This window comes from Sminthopsis crassicaudata, chromosome 5 (assembly GCF_048593235.1).
Source record: "Sminthopsis crassicaudata isolate SCR6 chromosome 5, ASM4859323v1, whole genome shotgun sequence".
NCBI classification, from domain to species: domain Eukaryota; kingdom Metazoa; phylum Chordata; class Mammalia; order Dasyuromorphia; family Dasyuridae; genus Sminthopsis; species Sminthopsis crassicaudata.
Window position 1 is genome coordinate 59,275,908 of NC_133621.1, and position 24,783 is coordinate 59,300,690.

At 33.7% G+C, this 24,783-nt stretch overlaps 1 protein-coding gene across 2 annotated transcripts in view; it reads right to left on the reverse strand.

The window, feature by feature from the left end:
• The window catches only part of PIP4K2A (phosphatidylinositol-5-phosphate 4-kinase type 2 alpha), a 189,594-nt gene that overhangs the window by 149,494 nt on the left and 15,317 nt on the right, over positions 1 to 24,783 (reverse strand). Inside the window, exon 1 of one of the 2 annotated variants that reach the window (XM_074266909.1) lies at positions 6,332 to 6,448. The exons of the other annotated variant lie outside the window; for it this stretch is intronic. Within the exon in view, the coding sequence (XP_074123010.1) occupies positions 6,332 to 6,334 (3 nt within the window). The 5' untranslated portion in view covers positions 6,335 to 6,448. Of the gene's footprint in view, positions 1 to 6,331; positions 6,449 to 24,783 lie in introns of those variants that run through there. 2 annotated transcript variants of the gene reach the window in all.

Consider the following 24,783-nt stretch of genomic DNA (forward strand, 5'->3'; position numbering starts at 1 on the left):
CTCTGCTGGGGCTCCAGCTACTTGGGTAGTAAAGATACCATGTGCACAGGAATATAATCTTGAATTGTGCTTTCCTATTAAAAGTGGTACCATAATCCAACCATTCTGGAGAGCAATTTGCAACTATATTCAAAAAGTTATCAAACTCTGCATACCCTACTACCGGGCTTATATCCCAAAGAGATATTAATGAAAGGAACGGGACCTGAATGTGCCAAAATGTTTGTGGCAGCCCTTTTTGTAGTGGCTAGAAACTGGAAGATGAATGGATGTCCATCAATTGGAGAATGGTTGGGTAAATTATGGTATATGAATGTTATGGAATATTATTGTTCTGTAAGAAATGACCAACAGGAGGAATACAGAGAGGCTTGGAGAGACTTACATCAACTGATGCTGAGTGAAATGAGCAGAACCAGGAGATCTTTATACACTTCAATAATAATACTTCATATGATGATCAATTCTGATGGACATGGCCATCTTCAACAATGAGAAGATCCAAATCAGTTCCAATTCATCTGTAATGAATAGAACCAGCTACACCCATAGAAAGAACTATGGCAAAGGAGTGTGGATCACAATATAGCATTTCCATTTTTTCTATTTTTGTTTGCTTACATTTTTGTTTTTCCTTCTCAGGTTATTTTTACCTTCTTTCTAAACCCGATCTTTCTTGTGCAGTAAGATAACTTTATAAATATGTATACATATATTGTATTTAACATATATTTTAGCATATTTAACATGTATGGGACTTCCTGCCATCTAGGGAAGGGGGTGGAGGGAAGGAGGGGAAAAGTTGAAAGAGAAGTTTTTGCAACGAAGGGTCAGTTTTGAAAAAAATTATTCATGCATATGTTTTGTATGTGAAAAAGCTATAATAAAAAGTGGTATCATAATACAAAAATTCAGCTTTCCATAGCTTCCCAAAGCCATGTTCTTTTTTTTCATGCCAGAGACAGATGAGGTAACTGAATCCATTTATTTAGACTTGTGATAGATCAATATAAGGGCACCAAACTGGCTATGTGCAACATAGTCAAAAAAGAACAGACTTTATATAATAGGTCTAACACACAATTCTGGTGAATACTTCTTTATGATCTAATAACTGGTTATGAAGATGACTTTGATAATAAAATGCAAACTTGAGCTTTTCTTATATGTAGCTTTAGCACAGAAATGGTTTTTTAAAAAAGGTTTTTAAAACCTGTGATTTAACAAAAAAAACTATGGCAGTATGGTAAAGCCTATGGACCCCTTCTGCAAATCATGTTTTCCAATGATTGAAGGAGATGCTCATTTTCAACTAGATCTTAGTAAAAATAAAAGTCAGCCATGACTTTTCCCATGCAAGTTCATAGATGCTCCCCTCCCTCAATCTATTAAAGAATAGATTTCTTTGGAGTTTATGAATCCTGCCTTTGAAGAAATCTGTTTTGTTTCAATGGACCTGCATGAAATGCATATCATGTATATGGGATATAAGTAATGTAAAAAGAAATACACCTTAATTGAATCATTATTCCAAGAGGCTTTTATCTAAATGCTTTATCTAAACACAGACAGATGCTATGACAGCACTAAGCATGGAGTCAGGAAGGCCCCAAACACTGACTGGCCCCATAACCAGTTTCCTCATCTGTAAAATGGCAATAATAATAATAATAATAATAATAATAATAATAATAATAATAATAATAATAATAATAATACCTACTTCCCAGAATTCTTTGAAGATCAATTGAAATCGTAAATGTAAAGTATTTGTTTGGGTTTTTAACCTTAAAGCACTCTAAAGGTTAGTTATTATTATCTTCAATTGTTATATAACACCACAATTTTAAGATGCTATGGCTTCTAATGCTTCAGTGTACCTGGAAAATCCATACTTAAAGGAATCTAGGGTAATTTTTGTAAGCAAAATAAATTCTTTTAAACAAGTAAATAGTTCAATCAACCAACATGGTAAGAGTATGTTATATTCCACTACACTTTATTTTCCATTTCACTAAAAATCAACAACTTTATATATACCTATTTCTGCAAAACACATTAAAAAAAAAAAAAGATTTGTTAATGGCAATCTACTAAAGGTTTACAAGAGGATGTTAGCTCTTGCATAAGCCACATCTGCTCCAGCCAACTGCCAAAGCACAAAGGATTTTTTTTCTCCTCTTGGTTGAAAATGAGTACAAGTTTCACTAATATCTGTACTTTAAAACCGTGTAATTTTTAAAGCTTTTTATGGATAATAAATTCTGATGGTCTACTCTTTAAAAAACAAAAACAACCAACTGATGGGAGTTGCAACTGCAGTAGAATCGATGTAAATTTGGCCCATGTTTGTTTTTGCAAACAGCTGATGAGACAAGATGTGGCATTCCAAGCTTTATGATCCTTGATGGCTGTAGTTAATATATCAAATATTTCAAAATGACTTCTAAAGTATTTTCCTTTGTCTGATGAGTTCAGAGAAAGACAGCTTTTGAGCAGAGAACACTTACACATCTTCTGATCTTTTTTTTTTTTTTTTATTCAGTTGCCTGTGATTTCCACCCCTTTCAGAAAAAAGCAGTTCATCTGATTTACAAGTTTAGATTTTCATATATCAGGGCTTCTTAAAGGCACATCTACTGAACTTTTAAAAGAAACAGATGATATTGATTTACTATTAAACTAGAACCAATGGATGGAGTTAATTGAAAAGTTCTTCCAGAAGTTTAAACTAGGTCCTAAATTTGAAAGAAGGATGGAAAAGAGAGAGAATGTTTTTGCATAAAGGAGAAATGTCTTGATTGCTTCCGATATGACCACTCATTGTCACGTATGTGACTGGGCAATTTTATGAGCCAGAGTTTCCTCTAAAAAAGCAACACAGTTGAACTAGAAACTCTCTAAGGTTCCTTGCAGTTTTTCAATATAGGATCTTTGATCACATAATGCTAGACACAAAAGAGAAAGAAGGTTTGAAGAAAACAACAAAAATCTAGCTTATTTGGCTGGGATAGGAAGTCTTAAATGTAGAGTAATGAAAACCCTCATCAAAATCAGGAAATAGAGAGGAGGGCCATAAAGTGTTTGCTCAGAAATCAGCTAAAGGAAACTGGTAGTCACTGAAGTATGTCAGCAGGAAGAGGCCTATTCCATAAACTGATTTTTGCTCTGCCTAGGTATAAGACTGGAAATAAGCTGATGAATTAAAGCTTGAGACACAGAGAAATAGACAAGTCTGTAGGAAATGAGGAAAGACGTACCCTTGCTACCAAAAAGTAAATAAGATTGGAGAAAATCTTACAAAAATTAAGTTAGATACCAAAATTTGTGAGGTACCCAGAGATTTCTAGAGGAAAAACAGCAGGTACAAAAACCCATAGGAAATTATTAAAACCACTTCTGAAATGCCTAACTGTAAAAACATGAATACAATTATTCAAGAACGCTCATGTTCCAGATTCTAGTGATCACTCACTCTCTCAGTCAGCAATCATTTATTCAACAAGTTATGTACAACACATATGATAGGAAAAAAGGGGTCTACATCCCATCTTCCTTAACCAATCATGCAGCACCAAACCTGAGTTTTTACAATATGCAGCTGAACACCCTCATTATCTTCTCTTCCTGTACTCCACCTCATTTTTGCTAAATCTCTAAGGAACTATCTTCATCTAAATCGGATCCCATTTGGGACAAAAAGATTCTGCTTTCAAGTCTTCCTCTCACAAACTCAAATGAGCAACCTGGGATAGCTATCCACAATATGGAGGAATAAAAACAAACAAACAAACAAAACCAAAGGAGTGTTGGATCTAGAGATCAAAGAACCATGGTTCTACCCCCAAGTTCTTCTGTTTGTGATCTTGCTACCAGAGAAGCCCCTTTCACTTCCCAATGTTTCCATTTTCCCCACATGTCTAAAGACATAATTGGAAGAAACAGCCAAAGAGGTCCTCTCCTCAGAAAGGCTGTGACTGGACTCTTATTATAGTTCTTTAGAGAATGATTTTTTTTTTTTAATGAGCAACATCCCTTGCCTGTGGTCTTATAATGAGTTTTTGAGGTAATTTCAATTTCTAATGTGTATGCACATCAATAGATATATCTGAAATTACTCCTTCTTTATTGCTATGTTGTGCCCTGCTTCATCTCAGGGATCAGGGATTTGTAGCAGGAAAGAACCAGAGAGGTCATTAAGTTAGAGATAAGATAAACAGAATTAAATGACTTGCCTAGGGTCACACAGATAGTAAGTGTAGGAACTTGAAAGAGAATCAACTGAACCTTTGTAATGTAAATATTGAGGCCAACAAAACTTCTTTAAATCCCATTATTATTTACTGATGGTAAACATCTACTTTAAAGACAACCACCCAAAATGGTGAAAAGTTTACTTGAACATACACAAAAGAGGAAACTCAAGACTTAATGAGATTCTTTATTCAATTGTTGACACTCTTTACTCAAGAGAAATACACAGTTAAGCAAACAGTTTTGATAACTTGATCAATCTATAAATATATGATCAAATATTTAAGAAGATTCAAAGAGAGCAAAGATTAAAAATATTTCTCAAAAAGGCAATGGTGAGCACACTGGCCAGTGGACTTATTCCATCCCCATCTCCTTGCTTACTTCATATCAACTGTTTTCAGCTTATATAAACCCACTATAGTGATTTCTCTAAATAATGTATGTGCCGCATTCTGTTTTCTAACATTTATACAACACCTGTGACAGATTCTGAATTTCCAATTGGTGTCTGATACGTATGGCCAAAGTTACAAAATTCTTAACATTTTACTCTTGGTTTTTAAAGAATTATCTAATATTTTGAAGCCAGTGAGAACACTGGAGAACAAGATTTTAACATCCTAACAATTGAACCTTCTTTGATGATTCTCTTTATCTGCATATACCATTAACTTGTTTGTGGATGTAGCGGTGAATTAATCAATCATAAGAATTATAATGCAGTTAGAAAGGTACAGAAACAGCCATCACTACTGCAACTATCTTTTAGTTGGTCCTCCAGCCACAAGTCTCCATCTTTTTGATCAGCTACAAATTGATCTCTCTAAAGCACAGATATGACCACTTCAAAACCACCATTCAATCAACTCCAGTGGCTCCCTACTGTCTCCAAGATGAATTTAAAAAATCCCTGATTTGGCTTTTAAAGTCATTCATAGCATCACTTTTGTCTATTTGTCTAGTTTTCTTAAAACTTATACTCAACCATCCCCTCCAAATACATTTTGCCATTCAGTGACACTGGCCTTCATTCTCAGATTTCAAACATTTCCACTGACTGTCCATACTGCCAATAAAAGTCAAGTTCAGAAGAGCCCTTAACAGCCCTTAACCTCTTGAACACAGTCCCTCCTCAATGATGCTTCCCAGTTTCCCTAGCTTCCTTCAAATGCCAGCTAAAATCTCTCTGACAGGAAGTCTTTCCCAACCCCCCTTAATTCTAATGCCTTCCTTCTATGATTAATTTCAATTTAACTTACATAAATCATGTTTTTATGCCCTCTCCCTCAACACATTTATAAGTTCCTTGAAAGCAGACGGCCTTCTATCTTTCTCTGTATGCACAGTGTTTATTAGCACACTCCCTGGCACATAGCTAGAACTTAATATGCTAGCTGGCTGACTAAAATTCTGTGACACCATTCCAGAACAAATCTGAGGTCATATCTTATAGGCCGATACACCCTTTAAAGAAAAAGTTAAAATCCCCAACCTTATGCAATAAGAAAAAGAAGAGAGATATTCTTGAACCTAGACAATAATCAACTTTACCCAGAAACAGGTTGATTGACAATCCTTGTAATTTCACTCCACTGAGAACAATAATAGGTACTATTTTTATTCATACCAGTACTTAATCCTTTTGGGCGTGGTAATATTCTGGATGGCACTGATTTCTATGGCTTAATTACATATTGCCTAAAACAGAATAGCTTTTCTTTAGCTTTGTTTTTATTGATTTCACAGATCCAGCCCAAAGGGATATTACAGCTAAATGAGCAATCATTTTACCAACTGAAATACCAACATATTTTTCTCTGAAGAATTTTCAAAATATGAAGAGCCTTCTATATCTGATCATCTAAGATTTTCTCCATTTCTCTTCTCTACTTTTTTTTGTTGTTGTTCCCTCCTCCCCCCAATGCTGTATTTATACATCCCTGACTCTGTTTGCCAACAGTCAATATCTTGAGGACAAAGAGTGTTTTCTACTTCCTTTCTAACTTCTTGGTGTTCCAGTCTAGCGCATAGATTTACATACAATGAATGTTCAATAAACGTTCAAATGACTCACCATCTTCCTTTATTCCTTTCCAGTGATCCTTGTTGTCTTTTCTTTTCATCAGTCTGTTAATGGCATCTCTCCAAAACAATTGTTCCCATGGCTTATCTCTACCAGGCTTCCTCTAGACTAAGTACAAAGTCATGATTATCAGAGAGAATTTATGAGCAGAAAGGAGAGTGTTCTAAAACTGGCATTACCCCCAGAGTGCTTTAATTTGGTGCCTTATGTGGGGAGTAATCAGTACTCTAATCTTACAATTCTAAATTTTTCATTACATCTACATATTTCTTTATATACAACTTTTTTGAAAATTCTGTGTGTTTTAATGTCAACCCTCCCAATTTTTTTTTTAAGAGTCATCATAAGGAAATCAAGAAATAAAAGACAACTTATCAAGCTGCCTCAGTGGTGTAAAGCTCCAATCTAGTCACCTCTGGGGTGAGGTGTCCTGCTTATATCATTACCTCCAGCATCAAATATAAACTCCTCTGGTTGACATTTTAAGCTCTCCACAACCTGCCCTTCTAATCTTCTTGTTCCACTGCACTATACCTACCATCCAGTCACACTGGTCTGCTTCTGACATGACATTCCACCTTCTTTCTCCAAGCCCCTGCACTGGCTTCTTTCCATACATGCCATGTTCTGCCCTTTCATTTCCATCTCTTGATTTTGCTGCCTTTTTTTCAAAGATAACTCAAGTACCACTTTCTACAAGAGTCCTTCCTTGTTCTCCCCAATTCCAGAGACTAATAACTTCTCTTCTGGGATCACCTTCCATCTACTTGGCACATACCTTAAACATACCTAACTATTTACAAGTTATCTTCCCCCGACATTAGAGCATCAGTTCTGTGAGAGCTGGCAAGGACTACTTTATCCTTTCTTTGTATTCCCTGTAGAGTTTTATATAGGGCCTACTGGCACAGAGTTCACACTTACCAAATGACTACTGAGTGAATGAATTTCAAAAAAAATTTTCTTCTCAGTAGCAATGATGGTTAGGCGAGTTTCTATATATAAAGTGAATACTATCTACACTAACAGCAATGAACTCAAAAACTCCTTTCTATCATGGTACCTTAAAGAGAGTTTTATCACACCAGAACTTTGGTCTTACAGAGCTAACAACAAAAATAAGCAAAATGATTTGAGGAATCATCCTACAAACAAGTCATTAAGGACATTAAGGACAAATCAACAAGACATTAAGGGACAACTTCAAGAAGTAGATGTCTCTTTCAAAGATTACTTTTTTAGATATAATTATGTTATGATATCCATAGCCAGCCACATCTTATCTGTATATCTTATATATAGCTAGCTATATCTTACTACCAAAAACAGCTTTAAGATAATTTTCTTAGTAGATAGAATATGGAATCTACACTCAGTAAAACTTATCTTCCTGAGTTCAGATCTAACCTCAGAAATACAGGAACAAGCTGCGCAAGTCACTTAACCCTGTCTACCTCAGTTTCCTCAACTGTAAAAAGAATTAAAGAAGGAAATCGCAAATCATTCCAGACTCTTTGCCAAGAAAACCTCAAATAGGCAGATGCAACTGATAAGACTGAATAATAACAAATAGCACTAAATGGAATACAGGGATAAGGCTAATTCTATTTTGAAAAGTTAATTCAGGATTCCTTGATTGTCATATCTGCTGCTGTCAATGTTTATAGATGAAAACAAAAATATGAGTGATGATTCAGCTCTTACAGACTAATGCTAGCAGTGTTTTGCCTTTTTAAAAAAAAAACTTCATTTGTACCAATAGAAAATGATAGAATTCAAGTCATTCCCCAAATCATAAATGGTCAAAAGATATGAACCAGAAAATTTCAGATGAGGAAATTCAAATCATCTATAGGTATATAAAAATGTTCTAAATCACTACTTATTAGAGAAATATAACTCTAAGGTATCACCTCCCATCTATCAGATTGGCTAAGATGACAAGAAAAGATAATGACAAATGTTGGAGAGGATGCTGGAAAAATGGAATACTAATGCACTATTGGTGGAGTTGTAAACTGACCTATGCTCAAAGGACTATAAAACTGCATATCCTTTGATCCAGCAGTGTCCCTATTAGATCTATATCCCAAAGAGGTCACAAAGGAGGGGAAAGGACCCACATGTGCAAAAATATCTATAGCAATCCCTTTTGTGGTGACAAGAAATTAGAAATAGAGAGAATATCATCAATCCGGGAATAGCTCAATAAATTATGGTATAAGAATATAATGGAATATTACTATGAGAAATGATAAGCAGGCTGATTTCAAAAGAGTCTGGAAAAACTTACACGAACTGATGCTGAGTGAAATAAGCAGAACCAGGAGAACATTGAACACATTGTACACAGCAAGCTTGTGGTGTGTGATGATCAACTGACAGACTTAGTTCTTCTCAGCAACACAGTGATTCAAGGCAATTGCAGTAGACTTGTCATGAAATACATCAGAGAAAGAACTATGAAAATTGAATGGATCAAATCATTTTTTTCTCACGTTTTTTCCCTTTTGTTATGATTTTTCTTTCACAACATGAATAATATGGAAATGTTTAAAATGACTACATGTATAACCTATATCAGATTGCTTCCTCTCTTGGGGAGGAATAGGTGAAGAAGAGAGGCAGAAAAAAAAATTGGAACTCAAAATCTCACCAAAAAATGAAGGTTGAAAACTATCTTTACAGATAATTGGGGGAAGGGAATAAAATATTATTAATTAAGGGCAAAAAAGAAAATTTATCTTCTAGCTGTATTTTGGTAGCAGGATATCCAAGCATTATATTGTTACATCATAATTACATTTATAATGATATAATGTTACACCACCTAAGTCCAAAATTCCTTTGGGACTATTTTGGCCTTTTATACCCTTACATAACAAAAATACATGTTATTTCTTCTCCAAATGAAGCCTTTTTTTCTGACTGCACGGTAAAATGGAAGTTAAATGAAACTTGCATACAATTATGACTCTTGAGGGTAGCAATACTAATAGTGAGAGACAGCATTTGTATAGCTTGAGTGTTCAGAGTGCTGTAAAAATGTTATCTCATTTGATCCCATAGCTGTAATGTGAGAAAGTAGGTGATTATTAGTCCCATTTTATAGATATGGAAACGGAATCTGCCAAAGCCCAAGATAATATAGCTAATAAGTTTCTGAGGCAGGATTTGAACACATGTCTTCCTGACTCAAAGTCCAGCATTCTATCTATGACACTAGATAGCTTAGTAGCAAATAGTTTCTTAGGAAGTCAAGTCAAAAAAAGCCTCTGTTAAATGCTTATTATGTTCTAGACACAATGCCAAGCAGACAACTGCAAAGTAGTTTTCACAATCAAGATCTATATAGGATTAATGGGAGATAAGATAGTGGTATTATGGGAGATGAGGAAAGTATTCTTGAAGCAGATAAGATTTTCACTAGAAAGGGAAATTGGAGGAGTCAGTTAATAAGCTGGTAGCTACAATGGGCTAGGCATGATGCTAATGATAGGGATACAAAGGTAAAAGGCAGACTTATTCTACTGTTGTTGCTGAGGAAAGCAACATATGATTAGGGACAAGCAAGGTCTGTAGAAATCAACTGGAAATGAGCATCGGAGGGAAGGCACAAAAATTAAGAGGGCTTAGGAAAGATTTCATGTAGTTGCAAGATCTAAGTTGGGACTAGAAGAAATCCAGAGAAGTCAGGAAGTAAAGATGAAGGAAAGCATTCCAGGGAGGGGGACAGTCAGTGGAAAATATCCCGAGTCTGGAGATGGAGTATCATCTTCAAGGAATAACAACGAGCCTGTGTCACTGAGAGCACTGGGGTCGGGGAAGAAGGGGGAAGGAGAAGGGGACGTGCTACACAATTTATCACAAGACAATCTGGTGATGAACCTATATGAACTAAGCCAGAACTGGTTCTTGGACAAGTCATATACAGTCAGTCCATAACTGGGTTCAAACTCAGTGTTTCTAGTTTAGTAGATGGCATAGGTTTTGAGAACCCAGGGTCATACATATGATATAACAGGGGGAAATAAGCCATTAATGGAAAAGCATGTGTATATATACATATATTTGCATATGTATATGTATGTATAGGTAACACATATAAGACTTTAAACAAGATTTTATTGTCAGAGCTTCAAAACCAGTTATCCCCAAATCTTCTCTACATCTTTGATTTCCCTATTCTATAGAGCCCCTCCTTTTTCTACCTGGAAGCATGTAAAGAAAACAAATTGTTGAGAAGATTTAAGACAAATTGCTCTTGCTATAACTGCTGGAAGGCTAAGCTTATAATAGGAAGCTACTTACTAAAGGCTCCCTTCCTGTGGATTCATATTACTTTTTTTCTGGGGCAGTTAGGTATAGTGTTTAGATTTCAATTCATGTGACAAATCTTTTAAATGAAATGAGACCTGAAGACAGAAGCCTCTCTTAAACAAAGAAAGTTGTTCTGATCATTCCCCAGCATGCAGGACTGTATTAGACTTGGACATAGTAATGGTTTATCTGGGTTTTCTGAATTTTAATAAACTTGGCCACTTAATTCCAAAAGGATATTGCTTAATTTAATTTTTTTGTTTGACTATATGTATTAGGAACAACTCTGCTGCTTTCAAGTGTTTTCTGAGTTTTTTTTCCTAATTGTTTTCTTTTGCACTACATTTCATTGGAAATAGACTATAAACCTTACAAAAACACACAGTGCTTGAAATAGACCAAGAAGACTCAGACAAATATGTATATGCATATGAAAGAAAATTATTTTACCGAAGGTCAGCATATTTTCCTCACCGTTCTCTACTACAATAATTAATTTCATCATCTTGATTACCTAAAACTTTCTAAGTACCTTTCTTGGTGGCATAGGTGCATGTTACAAAAATGTCCTATAAAACAAATTTATGTAAACTGAGTTTTTTTCCCCATGATTTTACATTATTAAACCAGAGATACTTTCTTATTAAAGAAAATACCAGCTCTCTTGTGAAACAAAATCACTGTGAGAATAAAACAGCTTTACAAATTACATTCTTAAGAAAAGGGATAATGGCAATTTTCTGATATAACTAGAAAATTATAAATCCTATGTTTTAATCAAAGTAAAAGATAAAAGAAAAAACCTCAAATGCAAATATATACAGGATAGCATCAATCATTTACAATATGATCATCTGCTTAACAGATGATCTACTACAGTTAGTATGGCAACATAGCTGTTTTTTTTTTAACAGCATCAAAATGTTATAAGTTTGCTTTTTATGTTAAACTTTTCCCATCACTTGAACTTAAAATCTATCATTTCAAACCTTTTTTATCATTAACACCTATAGCTGATTACCTAATCCTTGAGTAGGAGATCAGACACATATACTAAGGGGTGTTATGTCCAATTTTTGATAAATACTGCATAAAACTGGTTAATTATTCATGAAAACAACAAAAAATAAATTATGCCAGTAGTAAGAATTTTATTCTCAACCATTTGGAATATATTCAATGTTTGTCAAGTTAAAAGGATTAGGCATTTGACCTAATGGTAGTAGTGGCTGAGACAAAACAGAAAGTTAAGTAGTACAAAATTTCCAAATACTAAAGGTGTTATTTTCCAGAGTGGATATATGCAGTTTATAGTCAGACTTTTGTTAAATGATTTTCTGTTAAGGCACGGATCTCTCTAACATGAGCTATAAATGTTATGTTCCTATTATATACTGATTTAGGATGTGTGATATTTAGAAGAGATATCTAAAAGGACATGGTAGATTGGAATCTTGTTAGATATTTTGTTTGAAAAGGATGAGGTTTATCATAAGTATATGACATAGGTAATTTGCAACTTATCATCCTACCTATAGTTCTTTCACAATATCTAATTTAATTAACATTTACTAAACACCTTTCAAATATAGTGCTAAACACTTGAGATACAAAGAGGCAAAAGATAGCTCCTGCCTTTAAGAAACATAATCTATTTACAAGAAAACTACTCAAGATTATTTTGTTATTTCTGTAGATAATCTCTTTGCTTTTTGCCTAACAAATGCCATCTTTATGCAAAATAAGTACCATATTGGATCAGTTAAATGGGCTCACAGGGTTCATATTTACTTTGACACATTTTCTAAAATTATTGTTTTTAAAAGTTAAAAGTCATGGGATAGAAAATGCCATCCACACTCAAAGAAAGAACTATGGAGAATGAATGCAGATCAAAGCATACTATTTTCACCTTTTTCCCTCCCCTTTCTCATGGTTTTTCCCTTTTGTTCTGATTTTCCCCCAACATGACTAATATGGAAATATATTTAAATGATTATTTTTACATATAAATAAATTAAATCAGATTGCTTGCTTGTCTTGGGGAGGAGGGAAATGGGAGGGGAATTGGAAGTCAAAATCTAACAAAAATGAATGCTGAAAACTATCTTTTCATGTAATTGGAGGAAAAAAATACTATTAAGTCAAAAATAAAACTTAAATTTTAGATTTTTTACATGTAATAGGACTTTTTGAAATGCTAAAATAATTTTTTAAAAGTTAACATTTAAAATTTTATTAAATAAGGAATATTACAGGGTATTTCATATATTCATTCAATATAATAATATTATATTGATAATAAAAATTAATTCAATAAGTGCCTACTATGTGCAAGGTAATGCAGGCATACATAATAATAAAAATAATAAAGACATTTATAGAGCAGTTACAATGCCAGACATTGTGCTAAGTACTGAAATCATTAAGACATTTTCTATCCTCAAGCAACTTATAATTTAGCATAAATAATGCTTGTGAGATTATATTAATGGGTTTGAAAGCATTGTATGAATAAATTATTTACAAATTCTGCCTCATTTTTAATGATCAATAGCCTTAATACGTCTTACCGAGATAATTCCTAAACTACTAAAATCAAAGTTAACTATCATACTAAGTGTAAAAAATAACAAACTTCAGATGGAAATGAATCATTCAAGAAATGTTTGCTATTGAAATTTAAAAAAAAATTTACCAATGAATTGACAAAATTAACTTTAATTTGTTAGCAATAGTTTTGTATATATGTGTTGGAAGAATGGTTTTCTCCTCTAGAAATAAATAAATCAGTTTTCATTACGTATTGGGAAATCATTTGAGAATTTTAATGGAAATTTCATCTTTCTATTCCAGTCTATGAATGAATTGGGAGGGGAGATGAAGATTGAGTTAGCTAAATACTTCAATATTCTAAGTCTGTAATGTAAATTTTGATAGAACAGCATATCTCTTTTCATATTTATTATTATATATAAAGAATTTTAATATATTTACCTACTATATTTGAAGAATTACACCATTTGTAGTGGAAAAAAACATATGTAATGCAAAGGATCATGGCCAAGAGCTCAAGTGATCTTTAGAGGCCATTTTGGTGAAATCTCTCATTTTACAGAAGTAGAAACTTAAGTATAAGGATGTGGCCTGACCTGTCCAAGGTTACAGGGTAAGTATCATCAATGAGACCTGAGCCCAGTTTCTCTTCCTCCTCAGCCAAGGCTCTTTCTGCTGGTGGCCACCTCAATACTTCTCAGAGGAAGAAATGAGAGTTCTGGCTATAACAACTAAGATGAAGCCTTTCTATATGAACTTCATCTTTTGTTTTCACTGACAGCTGCCCAAAAGCAGATTAATATAATGAATTAGAGATAATTTACCTCTTAATGATTCAACGAGATTCACTGTATCTCAATTAATTTGGCAAATAAAATAACTGGATCAAAATTGTGCTTTGTGATGCAGCTGCAAAATGAAATCTGGAAAATTATGAAAGAAAAGATTATTTTAAAATTTACAAGAATGGACATTAGAGCTCTCTAACATTAACATAATTCTAATATATTATGTTTGCTTCTCTTGTCAGGATCTAAACTGCTTTAATTTGAAGCAAATCTACCTTTCTCATAGATGACTAAAGTTCTAAGTTCAGATATCTATCTATAAGTCTCACATTATGAAATAGTAACAATATTTCCAGTTTGTTATTCACATAGGCTATAGGAGCTATTTTCTACTTTTTAAATATATCTTTTGTCTAGTTTTTTCTCTATCAAATTGAAAACCAGTATAGTACACCGAGGACATTTTTCATGTCACTGAGAGGGAGAAAATAAAGACAGAACATTGATGACAAAATCACATTGGAAATAAATGGACAAATATACCTCAGATTTACCACCTTTTTCACAATTATTTGCAAAGAGAATATGAACTGGCCACTAATTCTGAATTATTTTTTGGAAGAGGAATTTGTGTGTGAGGTTCCTCACTTAGCATGGAGCATGGCTATTATCTCTCCACTTCTTTTAGGAAACATTAAAGGTCAATTAAAATAAATGAAGATGAGGTTCATAACATGTGAAAAAATGAAGAATAAAAACAATCAAATGATTTCTACAGTCTGGGTTAATGGTATAATTATCTCTATCTATAGGCATAACTCTAAATTACCAGTACAGTCTTGCCCTTTCAGATGTCGCTATCTCCTTCTCAGCAGAGAGCCGTGAGAAGGGGGCCTCAAAGCCATGAGGGCCTGAATTCAGGTGCCACTTGGGGCACAATCAGGCTATTTGGGCAAGTTGCGTCACTTCTCAGAGTTCCAGGCCCCTGCTCTGGTAAAGGGAACTTCCTCACCCAGGAGTTTATATATTAATTAAATTAATTAATTAATTATTAATTATTAAAATATTAATTTTCTAACTCAGTGTTTTAAAATCATTTTCCCTTCTGGAATCCTTACTTTCTCTCTATCCCATCTCTCCATACTTAAGCCTTATCTTCCATCCACCTGCAAAACTGATCATCTTAAAGTGTTAGTATGACTATATTCCTTCTCCCCACCCCTCATATTCAACCCTGGGACTCCCATTTGTTGTTGTATAGAAACTCATTTGTTCCTATAAATAATAAATATAAAAATCCTCTGCTTGCCTTTTAAAGCCATTCAAAATCTCATCCCATCCTAATTTTCCAATATCCTTATACCTCATATCTCCAAGTATTCTGTAATCTAGAGACACCGGTCTCATTGTTTCCTAAAGAAAATATTCCATCTTGGAAATCTATTTGTTTTCACTGACTGCCTTCCATGCCTGGAATTCTCTTCCTCCTTCATTTCCTGAGTTTCTTCAAGTATTAGAAAAATCCCAACTTCTACAAGAAGCTTTTTCCAATTCCCCTGAATACTAATGGCTTCCTCTGTTGTTTTCTCGCTAATTTATTATGCATATATATTTGTGTGTGAATGGATGCATACATATGTACACACACATAATTTAAATAGTTGCTTTCATCTTGTCACCCATTAGAGTGCAGAGTGACTTGTTTGATTCTTTTCTTCATATCCCAGCATTTGGCATAATGCCTAACATATAGTAGGTGCTAAAGTACTTGTTGACAGAATACAAAATTAATTTTATGACTCCCTATCCAAGCTCTCTATTCATGGTTAATATAGCAACTGATTGGTAACTAAATGCTAAATAGCTAAATGCTACAAGATCTGGTGAGTTTCTATTATCTGATGTCATATTCCTCTTCCAGAATGAAGGACAAACAACAAGGAACTCCTTTTTCAATATCTGACTTCAGATAAAGTCAATATTTGACTTTAGAATAAATAAGCCCAATCTAATCACAATTTGCCACACTTTTAAAACCAACAGTTGATACTAACCAATAATTGGAGCAGAAAACTAATCTTTTAAGAAGTTATCTCTATCTTTAAAAATACTAACTCTTCAAAAAAATTATTCCTTGGCGATTTATCAATCTATGATACCATTGATCCTTTTTTGGGCACAAATAATGGAATTGGTTCTGCATGGGAAAACAACATTAAAAAACTTCCAACATACAAAGTTCAAACCATTGATCCTTGTTTGGGGCAAATGCTAGAATTGCTGTGAAAACAACACTAAAAAACTTCCAAAAGTTTATGCAATATTTTTAAAGTACCTTTAAAAAAAACTGCAACGGTAAATAAGAAGCTAATTAAACAAAAACTACAAACTGTTGACCATAGCTAGTATACTCTATACTATATTCCACTCACTGCTCATGCTTATGATTTCTTTTACATCATTTCCAAATCAAGAGACTGATGAACAAAAAGAGGATCAGTTTGAATTTATAAGGACAGAATTTGCTTACTCTTTTCAAAAATAGTTAATTCCCCATAGAAACGGGAAAACGTGTCATAAATGTCTTTTAATTCACTTTATGCAAAAGTATTTTCTTCTAATTAAGCTACTCTAATAATGTTACTACTGTAAACTTAAATTAAAGCTTGTCTTACTAGCTTTGTAATTATTCATATCATTTTACTATGGTACATCATATTTAACCAATTAAAAATGGCCCAAATATTATATTTTTGAAAATATGTATTAATATAATAAAACCAATTAATACTTTACATTTTTTTGAATGAAACTGTTAAGTTTTTTTTTTATCATCCTACAATTGTGTCAAAGAATAAAAAAGGAAAAAAAATTTCCATCTAATTCTATAAAGTTTTTTCTTCAAAAGTGACCAAGAATTAGGGACAGTATTTTCTGCTTTAACCTAAAAACAATGCATTTTCTCAAAACTAGTATCTAGTTACAAGATAGAGGTAAGGATATTTGTCTTTTCTATCAAAAGATGTTGAGGCTGAAATAACATACATGAAAGCAATCTGAGTTCTCAGGAAGATTGGTACCATGTAAATCCAAAGTATTAATGGCAGATTATCTAATACTTTAAAGTCTTTCCCTAACATATTAAGTAAACAATAAATAGAAACAAACAAGAAGAGCAGATTAGTGTTCAGTAAACCCAAAGATCTCTTCTACCTGGGTAAGACCTCAAAAACTGACAGAAATCGTTGGGACAACTGAAAAGCAGCCTGCCAGACATTAGCTGTAACAGACTTAACATCTTAGAGCATACAGCAAGAAATGCTCCAAATGAATATGTAACTTACAGTATAAAAAGGTCATATCATAAACTAATCAGAGGAACAAGGAAGAACTCACCATGACCAAATAAGAACAAAGAGGATCAAGGTAGATAAAATTAGCAATTTGGATTACATAAAATTGAAGATTTTGTATAAACAAAATCAATGACGCCAAGATGAGAAAGAAAACATCTGGAGGGAAGGGGAATCTTTACAGCAAATGTTCCATATCTCTTTCATATATGTGTATATTTACACACATATTTGTATACATGTGTGTGCATGTTGTATGTATATATGTGTGTATACACACACATATATGAGAAACTAATTCAAACTTATAAGAAAAAAAAAGTGAATCTTCAATGGATAAATGTTCAAAGCATATGAAAAGTCAACTTCCAACAAAAGAAATTCAAAGCATTAATATCCATATGAAAAAATTACTCCCAATCACAAAAAATTAAAGAAGTGGATATTAAAGCAGCTCTGAGGTTCCACCTCACAGTCATCAAACTGACAAAGATAACCAAAAAAAGAAAGAATAACGAGATGTGGAAAGAGTCTCTGGAGATAGAGGCTGATTCTCATACTGATGGAGCTGTCTAATCAGTACAGCTTCCAGGAAAATAATTTCAAAATACAAGCCAAAAGTTACTATACTGTCCATACTATTTAACCCAGTTTCTAGTCCTGTGTCAAAGAAAAAGCAAAATGTATTTTCAATAATATTTATAGCAACTCTTTTTGTGATGACAAAGAACTGTAAACTATGAGCAAGGGATGTCATCAATTTGGGAATTGCTGAACAAAGTATGTTATATGAATGTCAGGAAATATGATTTTGATGTTTTTTTTTAAAGGTGAAAAGAATCATTACAGAAAAACCTGGGGAGAATGGAGATGAATTGAATGAAGAATGAAGTAAGCAGAGGCAAGAGAATAATATCTATTATAACAAATATTGTAGAAATAAACAAATTTAAAGACTGATCAAATGCGATGACTAACCATAATTCCAGAGGATCCATTGTCAAATATGCCATACATCTCTTGACAAAGAGGTGATGGGCCTAAAAAAAAAGTAGAATAAGACATACTCCTTTAGACATGGCCAATATGGTAATTTGCTTTGCCTGATTGTACATTTATTTCAAGGGTTTTTATTTTTCTTCTTTCCACTCCTAGACTGAGAAGAGAAAGGAAAAAAAATCTTTTTAACTGGAAAAAAAAAGTTTTTTAAGTGATCTCCTGCCAACTAGCTGCTCTGCTCTCAGTGACAGATAAATTTGAAATAGAAAGCTGTAATTCTGGCCTAGCTATTCTGAGAACCTCTCTTCATCTTAAATATGTTTGTGCCCTGTATTAGTATTTTTTTTGGTTCCCAAGTGGTTGGAGCCTCTGAATTTTACTGTTACAAAGGGCAAGATGTAATTTTTGTCATGTCCTGTTTTAATCTCAGTAAAAATCTGTACTTTTTAATTATTTGTGACAATCCTTACCTGCATTAGCACAAATTAATATAAGGTAAGGATCATTTTAAGTTACAAGCTACACAAATCTTTGCTACCAGCCCTTCCAACAAATTCCAAATGGATTCAAATATAGGCTGCATGTCCACTTCTATTCCCCCAAATTCGAAATAAAATCAAATATGGCCTCTTATTGTGCTCTTACTACCACACACCAATCTCACCTCCTCAGCATTAAATAACACCCTCTCACTACTCTACAATGGTACAACTCTTGGATTGGAACATGAGACCGAGATCAAATCCGGACTCTCCCACTTTCTGTGAGCCCAGACATTTACTTAACCTCTGGGGGCTTCATTCCTACTCTGTGAAATGAAAGTTTTGGACTAGATGATATCTGAGGTTCCCCCCCATCTCTGACCCTTCCCCAAAACTCTCTAGGATGCAAAATTCATCTAATCTCTATCCTTTCTTTGCAGCTCAAAGGAGGGAGCATCCTACTGATGCTAGGTTACAGAGAAGAACCAGGTGTCTGTTCCTACTCCACATTACTAGCTCTCTGATATTCCCTATTAGGCAGCTTGCTCATGATACAGCTTCTTCCAGCTTGCAAAGCCTAGTCCAAGATGCTCAAGTCCAAGATGGCAAGAGGAGGGGAGGTTGGAATAGAAAAGCCCGCAGAGGGCAGAGGTTCTTAAACTAGCACCCAGTGGGACAGTGAAACTTGATGGGAAAAAATTTCCATCTTGTTTCCCCTACACTTTATTTTTCTCCTGTATTTTATTCTAAGCATTTAAAAACTTTCTTCAAAGAGGACAATCATATTCAATAGACTCCCAAAGGGGTTTGTAGCACAAAAAAGGGTAAGAACCCCAGGGGAGAGGATCTCATGCTTTGCATGCAAATGAACAAGCATGACCTTAGCTGGAGAATGAAGGAAAAAAAGAGGAAAGTGTGAAAGGAATCCTCTTGTTTCAGCATCCTTGTCTATGAAAAGTCTACTTAAATCCTGCTAAGTACTATTTTTAAAAAGGGTGGTGAGAAATAACTTTTCAGTATATATTTAAGATTTTTCTTCCTTCCAAAAAGATAGAATGTTAGGGATACAATCTATATATTAAAATTTAAATACATCTCTATTTAGTCTCTTTAACAGGCATTAATGAGCACTGAAGTAAAAGGGAATGGAACAAGAGAAACAAAATATGCAGATAATCTAAAAGTGGGATATTCAACCTTTCAGAAGAATTTATTTGAATTAAATTACAGCATGATTTTCTGTCCCCCTTTTTTTCTTCCCTTAATGGAGTCTAGAGAAATCTCTTGAATGCAATCAGAGTCAGAGTCACAAGTATAGGAAATAAGCAACCCCTTAGGACATAACACCAAAAAAAACTCTAGAAGGAGAAGTTAAGATGAGGAATGATTTTCAGCAGGACATTTTATAAATACACAATTTTAATTCAAGAAAAATCAACATTCCATTGCACATGGGTACTCTGGAATAAATCAAAATGATTGTATGGAAGAAATTCAAAACAAATTCTTAAGGTCTCTGCCAGACAATAACAAATAGGGTATTAAACTTTCAAAGTTGGGTGAAAAAATATCTGAGGTCAACAGGCCTTATATTGTGGGGAGAAAATTGGAAGTTACTATCCAAAATGGTAGGTTTGGGGCTAGAATCCAGATTTGACATTTCTTGTCTATAATTCTTTTCATCACATTATATTTCCTTCTATTATCGTTTAAACTATTACATTAAAATCTGATGTTACCTGTTCACCTTTGTATTTCCTAAGTAGAGAACTCCCAACAGAAAAGGGAGAGGTAATATGGCACAGTAGATAGAGAAAAAGCCTCCATATCAGTAAAACCTGGGTTTGAACTTCTGTTACACAGTATTTGATCCTGGGCAAACTTTAGTTCAATTTCCCAGGTAATGCTCAAAAGCCTATAAATTGCAGAAAATGTGCAGATTTGCAATGATGGAAGAAGAATATCACCAGAAATTTCCTCCATTGATTGAAATCATAGGCCTAATATTTTGCTGCATAAAAATATTTTACTACACTCATAATTATTCTGTAAACCTAATAGGAAATACACATCAAAACCAATCCATTTTTACTAAAAGATATTGGATTAAAATTTTCTACCCATCAAAATATAGATTAAATCTCTATTGTCTTCTTTTAAAGCCCTATTTTTTTTCTTAAGGAAAATGGGACTTTAAAGGATTCTTTTTGAAAGATTATAATCTTTATTAACATGTGAAAACAGATGAACTTCTTTATAAATAGTTATGCACTTATTTATCAGGGTCAACAAATGTCAAGACCAGTAATGAATAAAACAGAAAAGGTTAATGTAATACTAAATCACTCAAAAAAATTTCTTCATGAACAAAGTAAGAAATCAATGAGATAAGTCAGGCTCTTCTAACAAGAGATGACACTTATTAACAAATGACCTTTCAATATCTGTATACACTGACGTGTCTTACTAGGAAATGATACAAAATCATGGTAATAACAACGGTAGGATATAAAAGAACAGATTATCCTCCATATTTGAATATAAAACATGGTTAATATAATGCCAAAGTTTGAACAAATATCAGCTGATTCCTAGGGGAAAACAATTCATTTTTCTAATCTAAATTCTTTTTTTTTTCATGAAACCATGGCAGAATAAATGAAATCTATCTCTTCCAGAACTTATTGTATATCTTGAATGTTTATCTTCCATATGACTAATTATACTTTTTTCTGTTATCCTTTTATTTAAAAGGTCACAATGAACATTTTCTCTGGTGACTTCTCATGGTTTTTGTTTTTAATGAGTTGGCAAATTTTATTTTTAGCATTGAAGAGGATAAATTTATTTTCATATAGACATGTAAATATATACCTCTATTTTCTAGATGTTTCAAAAATTTCAACTCAGTAGTGAGACTTTATAGTCAGATAAGGACACTGATTTAGAGCTAATAAAGGATTCTCAGAGATCATCTGGACCAACACTCTCATCTTATAAATTACAAAATGGAAGCCCAGAAGAGTTAACTACATTTTTTTTGCCTAAGGTCATGTTAAGTTTTCTTCTAAAATATTATTTTAAATGTATGCATTTTAAAAACTATTTTTGGAATGCGATAGCATTTTATCTTAAATCAGAAAAGACCATGCTAACTTTATTATTACAATGTTTTTAATATATAGTACATAATGAAAAAGTAATAGCCAAAAAAATAGGAGTTTATGGGGGTGATCTTTGCAAAACAAAAACAAAAACAGAACCTCACACATTTAAACATTATCCTGCAACTGCTTACAGTATCTAAAAAGTAAAATATTAATAAATAACTTCTTTGGTAGAATTTTTTTGAATAAAAACGTTTCCATAGATTAAAAAAAAACTGCTAAAATATAACTCACACTTCCTAGGGTCCCCAATTAGTAATATAACTGGATTTAGACAATACAATAAATTTCCGCATTTTCCATCTTCTGTGAACAGCTGCCCCAGCCAGGAGACCACAGCAACTCCTCTTCCTTGTCTTTAAGTCATCCTATACTTGTCTTACCTTTCAGCTTTATACTTCACTCTACAGCAAGAATTCTTAATCTGAGGTGCACAAACTAGCTTTTTTTTTTTTTTTTTAACATTTTGATAAATATTTCAATAACTAATTTTCTTTGAAATTCTATATATGTTATGTATTTAAAGAGATTCTAAGTACACAGATTTTAATCAGACTACCAGAGAAATGCATAAGATTTGCCTTATCCCCCATCTCATCCCACCCGCAGGAAAAAAAGTTCAGAATCTCTGCCCTAGAGGCAGTTTGTGGGAAATGGTTGGAGGAAGGAATAGCTATTAAAAACCATTACCATTTCACTCTCATAAGGACAGAAGTGGAAAGAGAAGGAAACAAGTAAAGCTAAAAGATGGAAGAAACAAAGGAGAAAACAAAGCCTAAAGTGCTTTTTGCTATTCCAACTTCTCCTAGGAGGGCTCCATTTCCTGATTCCTCCATAGCAAATCTGATGTAAAGCTTTGAGAACACCATCATCTCCCTCTCTCCTTAATTTCTTGACGCCGTCTCAATTGCTTATAAATATAAAATTATTTCACCTAGCCTCCATCCTTAAAAAAACAAAGCCTCATTTGGTCCTATCATCCCTGCAACTATCATTCTATATTTATTTTCATTTCTTTGGTGGAACTCCTCAAAGAAAGCCACTGGCCTCTCCACTTCTCTCTCCTTCCTTTTTCTAGACTTTCTATAATATGACTTCCATTCTTATCATTCAAGCCAAACTGCTCTCTCCAAAAGTCAGCAATGATCACTTAATTGACAAACCCTCTTTTCTCAATTCTCATCCCTGCTGATCTCTCTGTAACATTGTAAATGTAAACACTGCTGATCACTCTCTTTTCCTGGACATTCTCTCTTCTAGGTTTTCAAGACACAGTTCTTTCCCCATCTTTTTTTACCTGTCTGACTATTCTTCAGTCTCCTTTGATTGTTCTTAACCCAGATCAAGCCCCATTAACTGGATATTTCCTAAGGCTCAGTACTGGGCTCTTGCCCTCCCCACCAGGTCACTTATCTCTATGTAGATAATTCCCCAATCTATCAAGCTATCAATAATTCCTACAGACCTATCTAGCACAACCAATTGCTTCCAGCATATCCCACAGATAACCCAAACTCCTTATGTCCAAAACAGAGCTCATTATCTCCCCCCCCAAAAAAAAACCAACAACAAAAACAAACAAACAAAAAAACCCCACAGGCAAAAATAACCTGAGAAGAAAAAACAAAAACGCAAGCAGACAGTTACAGAAAGAATGGAAATGCTATATTGTTGTCCAAACTCATTTCCCAGTGTTCCTTTTCTGGGTGTAGCTGGTTCTGTTCATCCCTGATCAACTGGAACTGAATTGGATCCTCTCATTGCCGAAGATAGCCACATCCATCAGAATTGATCATTATACAGTATTGTTGTTGAAGTATATAATGATCTCCTGGTCCTGCTCATTTCACTTAACATCAGTTTATGTAAGTCTCTCCAAGCCTCTCTGTATTCATCCTGCTGGTCATTTCTTACAGAACAATAATATTCAATAACATTATTATACCACAATTTATTCAGCCATTCTCCAGCTGATGGACATCCATTCAATTTCCAATTTCTAGCCACTATGAACAGGACTGCCACAAACATTTTTGCACATATGGGTCCCTTTCCCTCCTTTAAAATCTCTTTGAGATATAAGCCCAGTTGTAACATTGCTGGATCAAAGGGTATGCACTGCTTGATAATTGTTTGAGCATAGTTCCAAATTTCTCTCCAGAATGATTGGATCCATTCACAATGCCACCAACAATGCATCAGTGTCCCAGTTTTCCCACATCCCCTCCAACATCTTTCCTGTCATCTTAGCCAATCTGACAGGTGTGTATTGGTATCTCAGAGTTGTCTTAATTTGCATTTCTCTAATGATCAAATAATTTAAAAGAAAAAGACCAATGAAACATTTTTTGAAATGCATAGAAGAGGACAAGAAGGAAGCATAGGGTAAGAAGAATAGTTTTGAAAGTAAAGAGTAGAATTTATTACATACTTTTTAAAAAATAAGTGGAGTAAAATGGAGATTCATGGTTTCAAAAAGCATTCTCTTTTAGTGTTGTTCTGTGTATTTAGAAATGCTCTTTTTTGGTGTTTAAGTTTAGGATAAAAAAACAAAAATCAAACAGAAAAGGCAATCTAAAGATTGGAATTATAAACCTTTAGAATGAGGCTTTTTAATTGGCCAAATACAAGACTACTTTTCATTACTGGCCTTCATGAAGGAGTTTATAAGACATCCACCAAAAGGATTTATGTACAAAAATATAGCAGCTCTTTTTCTGATGACAAAGAAGTAGAAATCAAATGGGTATCTGTCCATTGGGTAGAGTTAAACAAGTT